An 18,842-nucleotide genomic window follows, 5' to 3' on the forward strand; every position below is an offset into this window, starting at 1 on the left:
AATACAAGTCCATGTGAATTAGATGTTACTACAGAAACAATAATGTATTAGAACAGATGTGTCCTTACACTCTGCTTATTAAATAGCTATTCATAATTAAAATACCCCCCTCATTTTTTAAAATTTTTTATTATTTTTGTAATTTAGTAACCACATTGAAAACAATGGGAAACAGATGAGAGAGAAATGAATGGCAGCTATGAAAAAGAGGATTCTCTGCAAGAATGAGAACTACCTGACATCTGAAAAATGCCATCAGATCTTTTCATAACCATTTTGTCTTCCCATTATGCCTCTAGGTGATGATGTCAGTGGTTCAGGCAGTGGCATGTGCAGCGAGCAGCTCTGTGTCCGAAGTGCGCCGCCGGTCTTTGGGCCTAAACTGGACAGACCCAAACTGGACGCCTACAGCCCAGAGGACAAACAAGTGAAAGGTGACGGGAGTCGAATTATACCATCTGCCTTCCTAATTGTGGTGCTGATTGTGATCAATCTGCGGTTCAGACGGTAATACAAATGCATTCCTGCTACCAAACTGGACCTGGGGGGGGGGGGGGTTGGGGGGGGGTTAGTAGGGCAGTGGAGAAAAACTGGCAAGTTAGTGAGCTGACGAGATTGCCAAATGAAAAATCATGTGGCTGATTGGACCTTTTATCTCTGAGAGACTGAGGGAATTATGTCTTTTTTGTATGTAAGTTTTACAGATGATTTTGTCTTTCTCTGTACCTTTGAATGTTTAAAAAAAAAAAAAAAAAAAGTAACAACTTCTTGGCGGAGATGGGTTTTTTTGCAATGGGGCACATGACTCAAAAACCTCTTAAGCAAGCTGTGCAAGCAGTGAGTCTGTGCTTCATTTCATTTTACAATGCTAATTTATAAACAACTTCCTTTTTTCAGCACTTCACGATTAAAAAAAAAAAACTAAAAAAAAAAACTAAGCAAAACAAAAAGAAGATCTACATGTTTGGATGCATGGACATGCATTTAAGGAAAGATCAAATATCTGTCCCAGAATATGAAATGATTAGGCAAGATAAAATGAACTAAATTCATTGTCCTGCTTCATTGGACCAGACGGTCATGGGCTCTTCCTGTATTGTCATTCTACTTTAAGCTCCTGTTGCTGGGTGACGTGAATTAAAAACAATAAATATCTGTCAACGTTGGTGTAAAGCTGGTGTTTGTTTCATTTCATCAGAATTTTTTTAGTAGCACAGTAATGTGTGATAGTTCTGGATATGTGCAGCACAATGGAATCACTGATGCCTGTGGATAATTGAAGAGGCTGAAATATTTCGTGAAATAGATGTGCACAGTTTAACTGAACTGAAATAATTAGGTCAAGAATGAATCTCACTTTATGAGTAGAACTGTATGGAAATGAATGAGACAGTACAACACTCTTCTTGGTAAAATATCACCATCTTTTCTACATTAACAGAAAAAGTTATGATCCACTATTAGATACTTTGATGTTGAAATATAACAATTCAACTTGCTTTTTATTCTTAAACACCTAGTGTAATTCTTAACACCTAGATTAATTCTAAGCAGAGGACATTTGTGATGAATTGTACTACTATGTTTTAATGTCAATAGCTTATGGGGAAAGTGATCAATATTTTTTGGTCAGTTACTGATGAGTCTGTGAATACAATGGATGAGTATTACAAAATCAAGTATCACTGAAGTATAACTCCAATATAATTTAAAACCCTGATCCCTGTTAATCAATACTTTTAGGAGGAATTGAATGTTAGAGCGAGGTCTGTTGGAAGCAGGGTGCTAGATAAGCAGGATCCGGACTTGGGTGACTGTTAAAATACAAAAGTTAATGGCAACATTGAAAATCTCCCCCCTAAAGTTGTGTTGCGTCTTCTTTCACCTACACAATCAAATAAAACTGTAATTTTCGTCAGGCTGATGCGTGAATGTGTGTGATGCTGCTTTGCTTGAGTTTGGTTTATCCAAATTGAAATTCAGATTGTTTCCCTTCCTCAAGCTTTTGCTTGAAAGAAGGCACCGCTGGTCATCAGACACGGGACTACACTCAGGACGTCCACTTCCTGTGGAGAGAAAAGAGAGTGAAGAATTCATTGTGCCTGGAGGTGAAATGCATTACTGGTGTCATTAGTCTAGAAATATGAATGTCAAAAAAAAACAACTAATGGTTGTTTCTCTACATATTGACTATCCTGAGATCTCCAAGAGTTGCAGAATGTTTGAAGTCTTTCTTTACACTGTGCTTTAACACATAATACACACAGGGTTAATAGTCCTAGCAGCTTTCAAAGGTTACCCTACCCTTAATGTGCTTAAAAGCCTCTTCCTTATTCTCGAGTGTTTCAGATGACTCATCATCTGTTTTTATAAGTGAGTCATTGTCAACAGGAGTTTGTTCTGTAGGTGCAGCTTAGATGAAACGATATACAACTATATCTAAAAAACGTCTTCAGGACAGAAAAGTTGTGCTTTGCAGTTTCTCGGTCATGTGCTGCATTTTTTGCGTAACACTAAATTGAACAATAAAGAAGTACAACATGGTGTCCATTAATAAATTAAATAATCATAATAGTTGGGAAATGGCTGTGGTATAAGAGAAATAAAAAAAACATTATAGGATGTGCTGTTATAGGAAAATAAACTTGGGGTGGTAACAGTAAGTCCACACTGGGCCAGACAACACATTTTTCTGATTATTTTCCAATAACAGCAGGCCACCAAGAGATTTATATCTTATTTTCTGATCACATGGCTTGACAAGATATTGGAAATCACTATTGTTGAACTAGGCACTAGAGATGTACTTAGAATACACACTCCCATAATACTTTGTGTGAAGTTTTGAGAAATTTGTACTTTGGCTGGTAGTAAACTTGTAGTGGTTGTTTTTACCATTCATGGTCCTATGTCCTTTTGTTGGAAGAATGAGACCGAGAAACAATTCTGGTAATAGCCGTGTTATACAACTCAGTAACTCAATAAGAGGTAAAGTGAACTGAAAGATAATGTGCAAGAATCACATTATCCAACCAACCTGGCACTCGGAGACACTCCTCCTTATGACGTTCATTCCAGGCCTTCAGCTTACACGGCTTACTGCAGTAGAACACTTCTTGGCAGCGGCTACAGGGCGTCAACGACACCCATGCCGAACGGCCGCATTGGTAACAGTACTTAATCAAGGGTTTCCTAAAATACACACACGCAAACACACTCTGTAAAGTCTTACCCCGGCATGTACAGTAAATGCATCAGCTGACTATGCTTTTTCAGTTTACAGAGTTAAACATGGTCTTACCTCACAGTCTTAGCTTCATGTTTGATCCGTGATCTATAGAAAAAGAGCACATATAATGTTGTGTATTTTAGCTCATGATGGCAGTGTAACACACTGGGAGTAAAGCTCTATCCGCCCTTTTCCACACACATGAGCTCACAGATGCCCATGATTTGCTAGTGTCACTCTGATTGGAGACAGGATAGGTAGAATATGCCACTCCCACCCAGACAGCATGGCCAATTTGCTCTCTTGGTCTCCTGGGCGTGACTCATTAATTCAAATCCTCCAACAGAGTGACAGGGCGAACTCTTTTTTGTCGCACCACTCAGGAGCCCATAATTAATCTCCTTAATGTGTCTTGCTTGTCTGTGCATGTGTGTGTGTAGCACCTCTTTTGAACCATAGACTCGTTTACAGATTCTCTTTGCTCCTCTGTAGTTATATGCACGCTTGTTCTATCTGCAGGGGGTATGGCTCCTGTTCCAGTAAAGACAAACTTGTCTGTGGGACTAACACCTGCAGCCAACACACACACACACGCGCACACACACACACACACACACACACACACACACACACACACACACACTTGAATCAGTCCTGACTTTTTACCCACGTTTGCTACTATAAGTATTATGTTTGTGTTGAGTTTCATCTGCATCATCTGTGCTCTTTTAAATCTATAGTCACAGTGCTACATCCATGAAAAGTGATATAAATAAAAGTAATTTTTTGTGCAAAGAAACAAGTCCATCTTTCAGATGTTTTGAAGCACCAATCTCCAGTGTGGGAAGTAGCCCGAGTCTCTTACTTACTGTGTATGCCTCGGCTCTTCTCATTTTCCAAACGCTGTTTCTCCATGCTGGTGGCAGCCTGTCTCATCAACTCTGCCATCATGGTGATGAGCTGACGGCGGGCGTTGTAGGCCTCCCTCTCTTGCGGTTTTAGTGCGTGGTAAGGAATGTGTGCGACTCGCCAGTCCTGCATAGAATAAAGTTAAAAGACCTACTTGTGAAAGTATACACTATGTGAATTAGTTGATACTAGGATTGTTACAGTGTCATGATGTATGATTTGATGGTTACCTCACCGAGGACTTCAAAATACAGATTAAAATTCATTTCCATCTATTAAGATCTACCTGTTAATGTCTGTTTTGTCTGTCAATAGCCTACATTTTTTTACATCCAAAATTACACTAGAGCATGTCCGTTTCTTAGCACAATGACACGATTGCAGCAAAGACCCTTTGGCTGTGATCAATTGGGTACTACCGTGAAGATGTTACTCTGCTACATCTCTTATCCTTCCTAGCATGTTCCTAACTTTATCATACATGATGGCTATCAAACACACAGAAATAAAGGCTAATTTCATGTTATGGAAGTGACATTTGCCCTCACACAGGCTCACAGCAGGGACAAGCTTAGTATCATTGAGTCAGTTTGTATATGTTGTCATTTACCCACTTGAGGACAATGCAGACAAATCTCATGTACTGATTAACATGTTTCAAATATACAACAATTTTCAGCACTATGGATGTGACATCAAACAGAAACTTTTGTGGGAGACAACACATCTACTACAATCTACATCTACCATCGTAGAAAGCATCATACGTATAACATGAAAAAGACTATATTTCCATGAGAAGGTTGTGGAATTGTCCTAAACAAAACAACTATCCATTTTTGGCTAAACAGCATTGCACACTGCCATGCTAGTTAGATATTTTGTTTTGGCTCAGCACGCCACTTTTCCTTGCAGCCACTCTCTCTCTTTATAACAGCATGATAAATACTGACAATGGGCCTCATTTATCAAGCTCAATTGGAACATATTTATTTGTAAATCGTTCATATGAGCATTTACACAAAAAAATGTGGTTTTTGGTAAGACTAGCTAATATACACCTTGGCTTCAAATTGTAAATTGATTGGCTTCAAATCAGATAAAATCGCAATGAGTTACTGCACTCATATATACAAGTTATGCAGCCAAGATTAAATTGCATGTGTATTTTTAGTTACACACAAATGTAATTAAACTTTTGTGAAATAGGAACAGTAATTCAATTAAGTATGCAACTGGATAAAAGGAGGATAAGTTCAGGTGGTGTATGAGTTAGTTCTGTTTGCATTGTCATCTTTTAACGTGCAACACTTTATAACGGCCTGCACTAAGTGACCAAACCGATATGTCTCAAGCTGCAACATGTACTCCCAAGTGTGCTGTTGACCATTTGCTTCCTGTGGACACATGACCTGTGATGTGCTTGGTGTGAGTACATCAGCAGGTTAAATTAAATATTTTTTCCTCCTCGGTTTTCAAGCTGTTTTCTTGTCATCTCACTGAATTCACATCTAATTCATGTTTTATAAAATTAGCATTTCATATTCACCTTGTTAAACATATAACAAGCATAATCCACTGCTGTTCCTATAGTGCTCCTACTCCTTTCGCCAACCACCACAGGCATCAGGATATTGGCACCAGCCTTTATCAGCTTCTCAACCTGAATGACAAAAGAAAACATTTTTAAAAATTAGTTTGACAGTGCTTACTGTGCACCAGCTGAAGGTTTATTTGTATGGATTGTTAATGATTATGATTATGTTAATCATATACACCATGTCATACTGTAACAGAGTACCAGTTTGATTCTATTGCGCAGACGAGGCCCAGGGTTGTAGTGGATATTGGCGGCAGCACACAGTGCACTGCCCACTTGGCAGGAGAGGGGCAGGTTAGGATCAGCTCCAGCAGCCAGAAGCTCGTCCACAGCCTGATGCACAAGAATCAGAACCAAAACTGTATCAAATCCAAAAGTAAACAATGAAGCTGGCCGAGTATGAATTCAGTCCGTCATATGCTCAGTTTTTGTCAGGATTAAAAATGTGTTGTAGTTGTACAGTTTGTAATATGGCTAATCATTTCATCTCACTTTATTTAGAAAGCACAATTAAAACAACCACAGTTGACCAATGTGCTGTAAAATGTTCTAAAAAGAATTATAAATACACCAAAACTAAAATAATAATAATAATAATAATAATAATAATAATAATAATAATAATAAAACGGGTGAATGAAAACAAAACAACAAAGGACATCAAGTTATGGGCTAGAGTGAAGAGATACATTTTTAACTTTGATTTAAAAATATGTACTGTTGGTGCAGTTCTAACATGGATCGGTCAACTGTTCCAAGCTCGATCACTTATAAATTTTAACTTTGACTTATAGTTAACAAACTCTGGTTGGCGGACCTAAGAGTTCTCACTGGATGTTGTTCACACAAGAAGTCAGAAAGGTAAGAGGGGGCGAGGCCATTTAAAGACAAGCAGAAGCACTTTAAAATCAATTCTAAAGCCGACTGGGAGCCAATGTAAAGACGTTAAAACAGTGTTTGTGAACGCCGGTTAAAAGTCTTACAGATGCATTTTGGACCATTTGTAATCATGATTGTGTTTCATTACATCCATGAATAGTTTTCATCAAAGGTGACTCACAAGGTCGTTGCCACTGGCGATGGCCAGGGAGAGGGGAGAATGGCCACTCCACAGATGGTCGGTGCTTGCTTTGTGGGAGAGAAGAATAGAGACCACTTCTCTGGCATTCTGCAAAACCGGACATTCATTTACACAACGTGTATTAATACTTGAACCAAAGCACAAATTATAGAAGTTAAACAGCCAGGTCACTTACACATAACCTTAAATGATCAGTAAATCTGTTTATTTACACGGTTATTTAAACTAATGTTCAAATACAAATGAATGACTATTACCTATAATTACCTGTTAAATAGCCAAGTTTGTTACTTTTCCTGTGATGCTTCCATCACATGCAAGGAATAACAATTAAGCATCATAACTACATTTAGTTCCATGGCTTATGCTGTACTTGCATCGCCTTATTTTATGAAAATACAGTCTCAGATCATTTCCATACAGCATGAGTGGATGATCCAGCATTATACACTTACTGCATAATCCGTGTCTCTTTGGCAAGCCATGTGAAGTGGAGTCCTTCCCCCTTCCTTAGGAGACTCTAAGGTGGTTGGATAAATGGTTGGGAGTTCAGATCCCAGGGACTTGTTTCCACCACTCGCCTGCTCCTCTTTTGAGGTCTGTGTGAAGATTTTCACTTTTTTCAGATATGAGCATTATCATGAATATAATTATTATTATACCAGGACATTGTTGAATTCTTAAATCTGATTGGTCAAAGGTGTTGATTAATTTTCTGTAACAGCAGCTCAGACAGTAGTAAGATTTATATTAATGCACTCATTTAAATACATTCAAATTTATATTGTAATAATTTACAGAGGAATGTAAAAAGTGTGTATTTATTTATTTATTTATTTATTTATTTAACTTATTTATCAGTTATTTAGTGTCAGGCTTTCTAACAACTGGAGGCAAAGCTGTAACCAAGTTTTTGATATGGGAAAGTCTTCAGGACAGAAGAGTTTACGCTTTCTGGTTTGTTGGTAATATGGCAAGCTGCGTTTGTTTATTTATTTTTTTTTGTCTTAACTTGTAAAGACAGAAAAAAAAGAGAAACGCTGGTATGTGGTCAAAAGTATGTGGACACCTGGCTATCACACCCTTGTATGCTTTTTTAGCATCCCATTCTAGAGTTAGTCCCTCCTTTGCTGTTATAATAGACTTCACTCTTCTGGGAAGGCTTTCCACTATATTTTTGAGCGTGGCTGTGGGGACTTCCCCATCCAGCCACAAGATCATTAGTGAAGTCAGGTCTTGATGTCATGTGAGGAGGCCTAGAGTGCAGTCAGTGTTTTAATTCATCCCAAAGGTGTTCAGTGGGATTAAGGTCAAGGGCTCTGTACGGGCCACTAGAGTTCTTCCACACCAACTTTGGAAAAACATATCATTATTGACATAGCTTCTGAAATAGGTTTGGACCCTTAGATCCAGTAAAAGAAAATCTTAAACCTACAGCATGCAAATACATTCTATATATTGTTAGAATTAGGGGAAGGCTCGCATATGGGTGTGATTAAATGGTGTATATGAGGATTAAAACACTTCAGAACGAGCTGTTATTGGCTGTGCCAGTTATTCCACTTTGCGAGGGGCTTCATCACCCCACCCCATTTTTGATTATTTTCCTATTGCATCATACCCAGTAATATTTTATTACTTACTTAATAACTGATTAGCATAAATCAAATTGATTAGTGCCTGATTTATACTAAATGCAATCATAACAAGAATGTACATAATTCAGATCAAACAGAATAGGAGAAAAAGGTTTTTCCAATCTCATATTCTCTGTAATAGTTCAATAGCTTTCCCTTTAGTTCTCGTTATTCAACATGCACCACTTGACACTGAAGGAGCATCGAGGTACCAAATTACTGGAATTAATTTGATACTGCTAATTTGGATATTATAATTCCAGCAGCACTACTAATTAACCTGCTGCTGGAGTTGTTGTATGGCGTTACAGGAAAAGTAGTCGGTGAGACATAATGTGGCAGCAGACATTAAAATTCATTATCATTGAGGTGCCTAATTCATTTCTTCATTACTGGCAAGGGCTTTGAACTTCGAACTGATCGTAACTGCTACGCAGTGTGACACCGTGTGGCTTATTGGTGCACGAGTTAATTAAACCAGGCTCAGCAAGATTTTACACATAGCCAGGATAACCAGCCTCACATGCCCCAATGTGGTGTGTTTTTGTTCTTTAATGTTGTATTTGAATCAGAAACCAAACTGGTGCCAATCGGTGTGTTATTTTGTAAATCCTGCAACCACATAAAAGACACTTGCGCACCAAGAAGAGTGGTTAGCAATATGAATTTTCATTTCTTGGGACAGTATATGCACAAATGCTGTTAGTTATTTGTTTATAATCCTTCATGAAAATTTTTGCATTCGTGGGCATCACATTACTTCAGTAAAAACTAATCTTAAAAAGCAGACATCCATATGTCTGGTGCTCAATCCAGTCAAATCATGTTATTGACTAAAACAGAAAAAGCCACCTTCTTTGTAGCGTCGTGAAGTTTAACCTTGTCCAGATCGTACACTTCGCTGGCGTCCTGTGCTTTCACATCAGGGTCTGCAACAGCATGCAGGAGCAGCTCTGTGATTTTGGGACCCTCTGGGCCAGTTAGTCCAGCTGCTATATGGAGCGGGTACAGGCCCTTTTGCTATACAAACCATAAACAGGACAACCGTAACAGGAGGCAAACAATGTATAAAGTTTTGAATTTATTTATGACATGGAGTTAACACAGACATAGTGCACTAGAGGTCAGGATAAATTAAGGGGTGAATACATTTAGCTTGCAGGTACAAGAAGTTTGCCGAACTGGACTGTAGAAGTTAGCTTTCCTTTTAAGTTTAACTCTGACCTACATCTAACACACCTGATCCAGCTGATCGAGGTATACAACATTTTTTGAATAGGCAGGTGTGTTAGCTCTTTGTGACTGAGACTCTGAGTGAAGGTGAAGTCTCACCTCAGCTGTTAAGTGTAGGTCTGTGCGAGCGCCACACTCCAGCAGCCTCTGCACAGCTTCAACGTGGCCTGCTTTTATGGCCAGGAAAATGACGGGCATCGGAATGCTGGACACGTTTGGGTCCGCTCCTCGCTCCAGCAGTAGCTTCATGGTGGCCCAGTGGGTCTCATTTCTGTCTCACAAACACCACGCAAGAAAATCACTCATTAAAGTAAATGTACTAAATTTGCACACATTAAGCTTCATTTATCATTCACTTGATAAAGTTGTGTAAATGTTTTGAGCCAAATCGAACTAGATTTACACCCACATGATTTGAAAAAGTTTTGGTAAGAAAGATTTTCTTTGCACTTGTATGCGTTAGTTGCCAATCAGTCCTAAAATTTTCCAAGCCCATTCACAGAACAGCTGATTTACATTTAGAGATGCCGACACAACAAAAACATCAGAGCGCTGAAAACGAAAACGATGACTAAACGGTAATAGAGCGCCCGCCAAGCGTGGTATGCGGTAAAACATCCAGTAAAGCAGCTCAGCAATTGCAGCTCACCAGCTACCACAGACACAAACAAAAACTTCCTTTTATTATAGGGAGTCATTACTTGAATGGATGTGCCTTCTTTAAAATTCATTAATATGAAATGATCAATTTAACCATTTATTTTATTTAATTACACTTGTAATTATGAAGGAAATGTCAAAAATTCATCACCGATTATGCAGTTATACAATGAGGTTCACATCAGTGTGTCACTAATCCAGGTGCTCTCAGGAGACAAAATGTTTTTGTATTTTTTTTCAAACTAACTGGATTTTCATGCATACTAAATTTCTGTGTAAAAGCTCCTGCAAACAATTTTAAATAAATCTATCTGTATCCAGCTTGACTAATGAAGCCCAATGTACAAACACATCTTAAAGCCTCTGAGAGACGGTGACTCACTCAGTTTTCATGAATGCCATCCTCTGAACTGTCTCTTGGGTTTCTATGGATGACACTTGACCAGTTTCACACAGAACCTCAGCCGACTGCTGCATGATGTCCTCTGTTGTGTTGATGTGGAAGCTAGCCACAGAACTAGCCAATTCAAAGCCAGGGTCTTTTCCTAGGCTCCTGTTTCTGTAGGCTTTTTTCTCTTTCTCAGTAGAAAGGACATTTTCAACCTCATCATCACGTTGGCGCCAAGCAGATATGTCTACTGGGATTCTTCCATTCAGGGGCTCTGGTTCCTCCAACAGTTCAGCCTTTACTACTCTGCCCTGTCCATTTTGCATCTGCTGAAGAACCTCATCTTCTTTACTGGGGGTTTTAATTTCCTCAGCGTGTTCGAGAGTTTCAGGCTCCTGAGCTGTGCTGAACTCTTCAGGCTTCACCTGGTTAGTTTGTCTATCTATGACTGGCAGTTCTTTATCAACCTCATATTTTGTACTTTCCTTAGCAGCAGCCCCATGTGGGCTGTTTGCCAGGGTTGAGGACAAACTGATCTGCAGAATAAGCCAGAGGACACTATTAAAAAGAAATGTACATCACCACAATGACAAATACATTCCATTTTACCTATACATAATGTTTCTTATTTATGGCCCACACTACAGTGCATTAGCAATTCTAACATCTCATTCAACTTGATCAAGCCATTCATGAGTGTGTGCTTTCGCATGAAAAACCAAACAATAAAAACGGGGAGACTCCAGTTTATGTTATTGATCACATTACTGTATACAACTGGGGTCCCCACACTAGGGATCACTTGATTATACAAATGTGGTCATGAGAGAAACTAAAAAGGATAACCTGTTTTGTTTTATTCATTTATTTTACAGATTAACATTACAAATATTTTACAGCTATTTCAATTATTTGAAATTGAGTTTAATCCACATTTATATTAAGTGTGTATATGAGATTTTAGTCTTTTTATCGCTATCTTGAGACACTGCACTGGCATTGGTGTTGAGCAATAAAAATTGCCAAATTTCTCTGTCCATCTATTGCCACTAGTTCCTACAAAACATTGAGTGACTGATGCAGTGGAGCAGCTGAAGTCAAGAAAACAAACACAAAAATGTGCAGAAATATTTACTGCACATGGATTTACAAATGTGATGATAAATAAAAAGGAGAAACCAAAATGTCAAGGCTTGCAATTCCCAATATCCATTTGGGGTTGTTTTCACAAAAAGTTTGTAAACTCCTCATATAGTGTACAGGCACTAATTAAGATCACCTCTGGTTCTGTGGTGACATCCTGAGAAGTCTTTTCAGCCACTGTCTCTTGTAGAGACTGGAGTGGGTAATAAAGAACACCGCACACAGCTAGAGCAGACATCCCTTCATCATTCAGCTTATTCACATTGGCCCCACGGTCCAGCAGCAAGTTGATCACATCAACATGACAATTGACCTGTGGAACAATAGAAATAATATTACTTTTTAGCTAATACATTTACACAATGTATGTGAAAAGAGGGAATATCAAAAAGAATATGAAATTTGGGCTGCTGAAATATACAATACAGAAGCCATCACTCTTTTAAATTCTTGTGGAACAATCAGAAAAGAGAAATGCGAGTGCTGCCATCTGCTGGAAACAAAATCTTTGGCATGGAATGTATTTATCAGGTGGTATCCTTATCAAAGTCACCTGAAAGTTGTTTTAATAAGAAATGTCACCAATATTTTTTATACCACAACGCTGTTGAATGCTCGAGTCTGATTGGTAATAATAATAATAATAATAATAATAATAATAATAAAATCTTAGATTTATATAGCGCTTTTCTAGCCACTCAAAGCGCTTTACATTGCTCTACACACCACCAGTGTTTAGCATCCACCTGGATATGATGTGACGGCAGCCATAGTGCACCAGAATGCCCACCACACACCAGCTATTAGTGGAGAGGAGAGGAGAGTGATGTAGCCAATTCCAAGATGGGGATTATTAGGGGGCCGTAATAGATAAGGGTCAATGGGAGAATTTGCCAGGATTATACCCTACTCAGTACGAGAACTTTACTGGGATTTTTAATGACCACAGAGATTTAAGACCTCTGCTTAACGTCTCATTTTAAAGACACAGGTGATCAGACCTATTTCCTCAGAAGGTGTTGATAAATTTCTACCAACAGCTTTGCCATAGTGCAGCTACAAATAACAGGTTTATATTAATGTGCTCGCTCTTATGTTACTGTTCCTATAGTAACGACTAACATGGACTTGTATGGCGAACACTCCACATAAACAGGTTAAAAAATTCATGGAATTGTTTATATGATGAGGTTTTCTATGAGAAGATGATTATGTAGTACTTTTGGAAGGAGTCTCCAGCATTACTGCTTTTGTAAAGCTCAGAGGTAAAAGCTCTAATTTTAGGTTTTCTGACTTCTGGACAGAGGACTTTGCACTTATTTGATTTCCTGGGAATGTGAACATAAAATAAAGAAACTGGTGAAAGGATGATGTTTATATGATGTAGGATACTATATGTTATGTTATAACCATTTCTTTGATGTTCCACAACATTAAATGTAACTATAATCAGATTTTAAATAAATAAATAAATAGATAGATAGATAGATAGATAAATAAATAATAAAAAAAAGCTCAGCCTATCATTTATTATTAAATAAAGAATTGTAATGGCAAATTACAATTTGCCATTAAAGAAAAAAAAAAAAAACGAAAAAAAAACACCAAATGTTCTTACACACCACGTAAGTGCAGAATTTTACTCAAGAAATCCACTGTATGTTCCAAACCACATCCTATTCACTTTATAGTGCACTAGTCTGTAATGTTCTATAACCATTCCTGAACACAATGCACTTCAGTAGGTGCTTGTTCAAATGATATAGCCTAGGCGATATAGAACAATGTTCTTTGCAGATTATTGGGAAAAGGGTATGTGGGACCAGATTATATGAATATGACAATTACCACCCTCCATAAGAAAATCCATTAAATCCAACTGCACAATAACTAACAACAAGTTGTACCGTAGCTGCGATGAGTGCAGTGTGTCCGGTCACATCCCCTACGTCCGGGTGAACTGTTCCATCTCTGAGGATGCTCTGGACATTCTGGAGGTCACCAAGCAATGCCTCTCTAATAAGCTTCTCTGACCTGAGCTCCAGGGGACCCTTGGATCCAAAGCGATCCCGGTTCATAGCCAGGACAGAAGAAACATCCCAGTCCAACTCTTCTACCTCAAATCTGCAGGGAAGAGAAATAGGATACATGTTATGGGTTACTTCAAGCACTATATATTCCTAAAATCAGCATCCTGCATGACATATTCCAAGATCTGATTTGCACAGCCACTCTGGTCTCTGTATGGGTAATAGTTTAGTCATAATGCTGACATTTCACAGCTGCACTGGACCTGTGTGTGTGGATGTGAGCCTCCATTCTCTGCTGAAGAGGTAGTCCGTTAGGGAACAAAGGCATGCTGATATTGCTTCTGTTAAAGAAGTGCAAGTCGAGTTCCTGACGCAGGCGCCGGGGTATAGGCAGGTGGTCTGAGTCAGTGGAGTAGCGCTCAATGCCTGAGGGTAGGATGAACTGCTCATCCTCCAGATGAGAGGAGTCGCCCAGCAGATGTGTGTCAACTGTGAAGAAGTGCTGACTTTCCATACAAGACCCCATTGTGAAGGAAGGCAGAGACTGGATCTAGAAAAAATACATACATAAGTGACAATAGGAACTAACTTGTTTTATGGATGTTCCACAAGATTAAATGTAACTACAAACTGATTAAAAAATATGAGGTTACTCTTTAATAAATAAATAAATGACAATCATTGGCAAATTGCTGTGGTATAAAAGGACTGAAACACTTCTGCTTCAGTTCAGGCTGCATCGCACCACCGGTGTTGATTGTTTTATTATAACAGCTCATCCTCATGTGTTTTATTCCTTACATAACTGAAATATACATTCATATAACTGCATTGAATGGTAACAGACCCTCAGGTGTGACAGTGTTACCAAAGTAAAGAACAGTCCTCATTAACCACTCCTGACTTCTTAGAGGTTTGTATGGAAGAAGTCGTTGAACAGTGCAATTCCTATGCCCCTCATTACCTGTGTAAGGTTTTGCTGTGGGACTCGGGCCATGTGTTCTGGGAAGTCCATTAAGGTGAAGCCTCCCTTAACAGTTGTGCAGAGTCTCAGTAGCCACTGGCGGTACCACAGACCCACATCCTGTCGGCCATCAGGATATGACATTACTCCCGGTCCAAAACGCTCATTAGCATGGTACAGACCCTAGGAACACAGGTGTAAACCTTGAATACCAACAACAGCTCTCATAGCACTTCTTCACTGACACAAGGCCTGGGCTGCTCTATAAACACAGTTTCTAATAAGTAATGAATTGAACACTTGGGGATGTGCTTTTCAAGGAAAATAATCAATGACGTGTTGTGGCGTCAGTCATAAACTGACATTATGAACTATTCAAAGATGTATTTACAACACATTCAAGCGACTGAAAGACACACGTAGATGGATACAAATGAGAGCCATTATTACTGTAGCAATATAAAGTGAATGTAAAATGAATAAATGTAAAAGTGTAAATTGTAAACAGCATACATGCATATTAGACTGTGAATTCATTTGGTTGGAGAATTGAATTAGCTGGGCTACTGTGTGTATGTAAATGCTGCTTTGGTCTCACCAGGCTGTGAATTTTACCTCAAAAATGATTCCATCAGGGAAAAGATGAACGCCATATCCCTCTTTACGATTGAGATAAAATTTTCCCATGAACTGAGAGCCATCCGGCCAAAAGTAGGTTCCTCTGCCATGGCGATAATCCTTGTAGAAGGAGCCTTCATAACACTTAAATAATGAAATATGAAAAAGGTGTGATGTTCTAGATAAATCATTTCCAATTACAGTAACATCATACTTTCTATAAATTTATAGTTTCATTAAACACTGTAAAACACCTTCAAAACAAGTCCTTTCCTGTCACCACTTATATTAGAGCTGCTACAATATAAACTGTCACTCTCCACCAGCCTCTCTGTTTTTCCCTCTCAAGGTTAATCATACAAAAAAAACTCACAGCTTTATAGTTGGAAAACTTAAAATTACAGCTTTCCGCCTGACTGTTACGAAGCACTGACACCGGAGACTCCAATAAATGATAAACATATCACAGAATACTTCACCATATCAATGATTACACACATTTTCACCAAACTTCACCATATCAATGATTACACACATTTCAAAATTCATTCATATGGGGTGTTTGCCACAAAAGTCCCTGCTACTATAGAAATGATATTAGATCATGAGCATTATGAGCAATATATGTGACTTTGCACACTGAAAAAACCTTGATCGGCACCTGCAGAACCATGACCTGAGGCTATGAGGCAAATTTCATGACAGTGTCACTTGCTCACTCTTGAATCCCTTTGCCTAAAAATATGGCTCTACTTTATTAGGCAACTACATTATTGTGATTGTTGGGTAACAATTGTGAATCTGCGACTGTGTGGCTCAGATCGTCTGAGTGCTTGGCCCCAGTGGCTCAGAGCTGTAAGTTTAACCAGCCAAACAGAGTGATGAGTGATTAACCACACTAGAGTTAAATAGTTACGGTTACCTCTCCGTTAGGCCAGGTGAAAATTCCGTTGCCGTGTTTTAGTCCATTTAGGAACTCTCCCTCATATCTGGATCCGTCTGTCCATTCCTGCACTCCCGGGCCGTTCCTCACACACAACCCGCCCTTCATCTCCTCCGACACTCCGCTTCCCTTTAAGGGCATTCTACACGGAGGAGTTACCAAAACATCTGACTGAAAATCTAACGCCAGACCACCACCACCACCACACGCCGAGTGTTCCTTCTGTAAGCGAGCTGCTAACCTGGTTTCCTTTAATTGTGCTAGAAATCTCTAGAGCTCCAAACAGAAATGCGGGAGGGTTCAGGAAGGGAAGGAGCTCGAGCAGACGGACATTAAACCGTGAGTTAGACTCATGGAGTCAGGAGCAGAAAAGGCTCGATAAGAAATCCACTGTTTAAGCGACCTTTGCGTTGCTTAGTTACAGTGCCGCGGGACTTAGCAAATTAGAATGCCCGCGTCGAACACTCGAACACGCACACTCACACACACACACACACACACACTCTCTCTCTCTCTCTCTCTCTCTCACACACACACTCTCTCTCTCTCTCTCACACACACACACACTCTCTCTCCCTCTCACACACACTCTCTCTCTCTCTCTCTCTCACACACACACACACACTCTCTCTCTCTCTCTCTCTCTCTCTCTCTCACACACACACACACATACACACTCACTCTCTCTCTCTCTCTCTCTCTCTCTCACACACACTCACTCACTCTCTCTCTCTCTCACACACACACTCTCTCTCTCTCTCACACACATACACTCTCTCACACACACACTCACACATACACACACTCTCTTTCTCTCTCACACATACACGCTCTCTTTCTCTCTTTCTTTGTCTCTCAAAAGTCATTCCTCCTCTCTTTCTGTCAGTGATTTTATATCTGTCTCGTCCTCTTTTAAGCTTTTCTATCTCTCTTATAGTTTTTTTTTTTCTTTTGTTTATTTCTTTAACTCAGTTAATTAATTCATTTAGTCATTTATTTATGGCCTTTCCCCATATATTCATTTCTTTAATTTTTTCTTCATTAGTTCATGCAATTAATTTGTCAATTCTTTATTTGTTCTCCATTCTTTCATTCATTCATCCATCAATTAATTTCCCCATTCTTTTTCTCCATTCTTTTCTATTTTGTTTTCTTTCATTCAGTCATGCATTCCTTTATCCATCCAATCCATTAATTAATTTCATTGTTTTGTTCTTCTCTCTTAATTCATTATTTCTTCATACTCATATTCATTGTTTCTTTCTCATGTCCGCCATGAACATTTACACATGAACACTCTCAAACTGGTAAGCTTTATATGAGCTTTAGAAAAAGAAATCATTGAGCTTTAAAAAAAATATATTTTAAAAAATATATCCTTCCATTACATTCAGTTTATCTTAGCTGCAGTGTTGCAGTGTTTCTTCCTTTCTCTGCCAGTCTCTCTCCTGTCACACAAGCTCATAATCTTTATTTAATAACTGAGAGGTTTGCCCTCAGGTAATCTGCCATGAGGTCAACTATTGTTATAATTGTGTGACTCTGTTCTCCCAGAGCGAGTATACATTACAGTGCAGTTGTCTGATAGCTCCAGTGGGGTTGCATCCTCCAGCAGAGAGGCCAACACATGATCCACCACTTCACCGCACCTTTAACTGAGGGTGAATGACTGATGGGGGGCGTAGTTACATTTAGGTCTGGAACGGGAAGAAAGATATGATAAGTGTATTCTTTTTGCATTTATTGATATCACTACTACTACTACTACACTCTAAAAACTGCTGGTTTAAAAAATAACCCAACCTTAATCCCACTGCGAGGTAACAATGGGACAGAACACCCGCTGGGTTGGTTTGACCAAAGTGCAGTGTTTTACCATTTATTTCATTTGATCCAACCTTGTGGGTAAAATTAACTCTCTTGCTGGGTTAAATATTACCTATACTTTTATTATTTCCAAAGTATTACCTATAACTATAGGTTATTTCCTGTCTCATTGCCTTGCTACTTTTATATTTACCACCACCACCAGCAACAACAGCATCAACAATAATAATAACAACAATAACAATAAAAATAGCAATAAGAAAGGAATGTAATGCTATAATTATTGTTGTTCTGTAATACGATAGTACAAAAAGAGGCCATTGTAAATGTGATTTTAATGAGTTTTCAAATTTTTCCCCAAACAATTTATGACTGGATGTAAGTGTCTGAACACACATTTCCACACATCCAACACCCACCTCCCCCACTAACCTCTCCCATAGTTAAAACCACAGTTTTTTATAGTACAACATCTTTGCAGAACTGTGTAAAACATTTAGTTTTACACAGAACTGTGTAAAACACTGTAATCTTATCCATCACACCATACCACCAGGGTGGCACCTGAACACTGAAAAAT

General features: G+C 38.8%; 2 protein-coding genes across 2 annotated transcripts in view; one reads left to right on the forward strand and one right to left on the reverse strand.

Moving 5' to 3' along the window:
- The window catches only part of gpc1a (glypican 1a), a 42,686-nt gene extending 41,752 nt beyond the window's left edge, over nucleotides 1-934 (forward strand). Inside the window, exon 9 of the mRNA XM_017478697.3 lies at nucleotides 300-934. Within this exon, the coding sequence (XP_017334186.1) occupies nucleotides 300-511 (212 nt within the window). The 3' untranslated portion in view covers nucleotides 512-934. The remainder of the gene's footprint in view (nucleotides 1-299) is intronic.
- On the reverse strand, nucleotides 726-18,470 carry ankmy1 (ankyrin repeat and MYND domain containing 1). The gene is made up of 19 exons (XM_053683075.1): nucleotides 16,677-18,470; nucleotides 16,415-16,577; nucleotides 15,490-15,636; nucleotides 14,875-15,057; nucleotides 14,174-14,460; nucleotides 13,788-14,004; nucleotides 12,017-12,193; nucleotides 10,732-11,273; nucleotides 9,789-9,960; nucleotides 9,309-9,476; nucleotides 7,275-7,418; nucleotides 6,799-6,906; nucleotides 5,940-6,071; nucleotides 5,688-5,801; nucleotides 4,099-4,264; nucleotides 3,673-3,799; nucleotides 3,302-3,334; nucleotides 3,038-3,192; nucleotides 726-2,066 (listed from the first exon to the last, which is right to left on the reverse strand). The coding sequence occupies exons 2-19, from the start codon at nucleotides 16,574-16,576 to the stop codon at nucleotides 1,894-1,896; spliced, it is 3,207 nt and encodes a 1,068-aa protein (XP_053539050.1). The 5' UTR covers nucleotide 16,577; nucleotides 16,677-18,470; the 3' UTR covers nucleotides 726-1,893.
- Between the last annotated feature and the right edge of the window lie 372 nt (nucleotides 18,471-18,842).

The sequence above is a fragment of the Ictalurus punctatus genome, chromosome 10 (assembly GCF_001660625.3).
Source record: "Ictalurus punctatus breed USDA103 chromosome 10, Coco_2.0, whole genome shotgun sequence".
Lineage (NCBI taxonomy): Eukaryota > Metazoa > Chordata > Actinopteri > Siluriformes > Ictaluridae > Ictalurus > Ictalurus punctatus.

Coding starts and splice junctions, on each gene's coding strand:
- ankmy1 (XM_053683075.1), bottom strand. CDS start 16,576: ATGCCCTTAAAGGGAAGCGGAGTGTCGGAGGAGATGAAGGGCGGGTTG. Junction 6,907..7,274: donor AAAGAGACACGGATTATGCA/GTAAGTGTATAA, acceptor CCGGTTTTGCAG/AATGCCAGAGAAGTGGTCTC. Junction 3,193..3,301: donor CATGAAGCTAAGACTGTGAG/GTAAGACCATGT, acceptor TGTGTATTTTAG/GAAACCCTTGATTAAGTACT.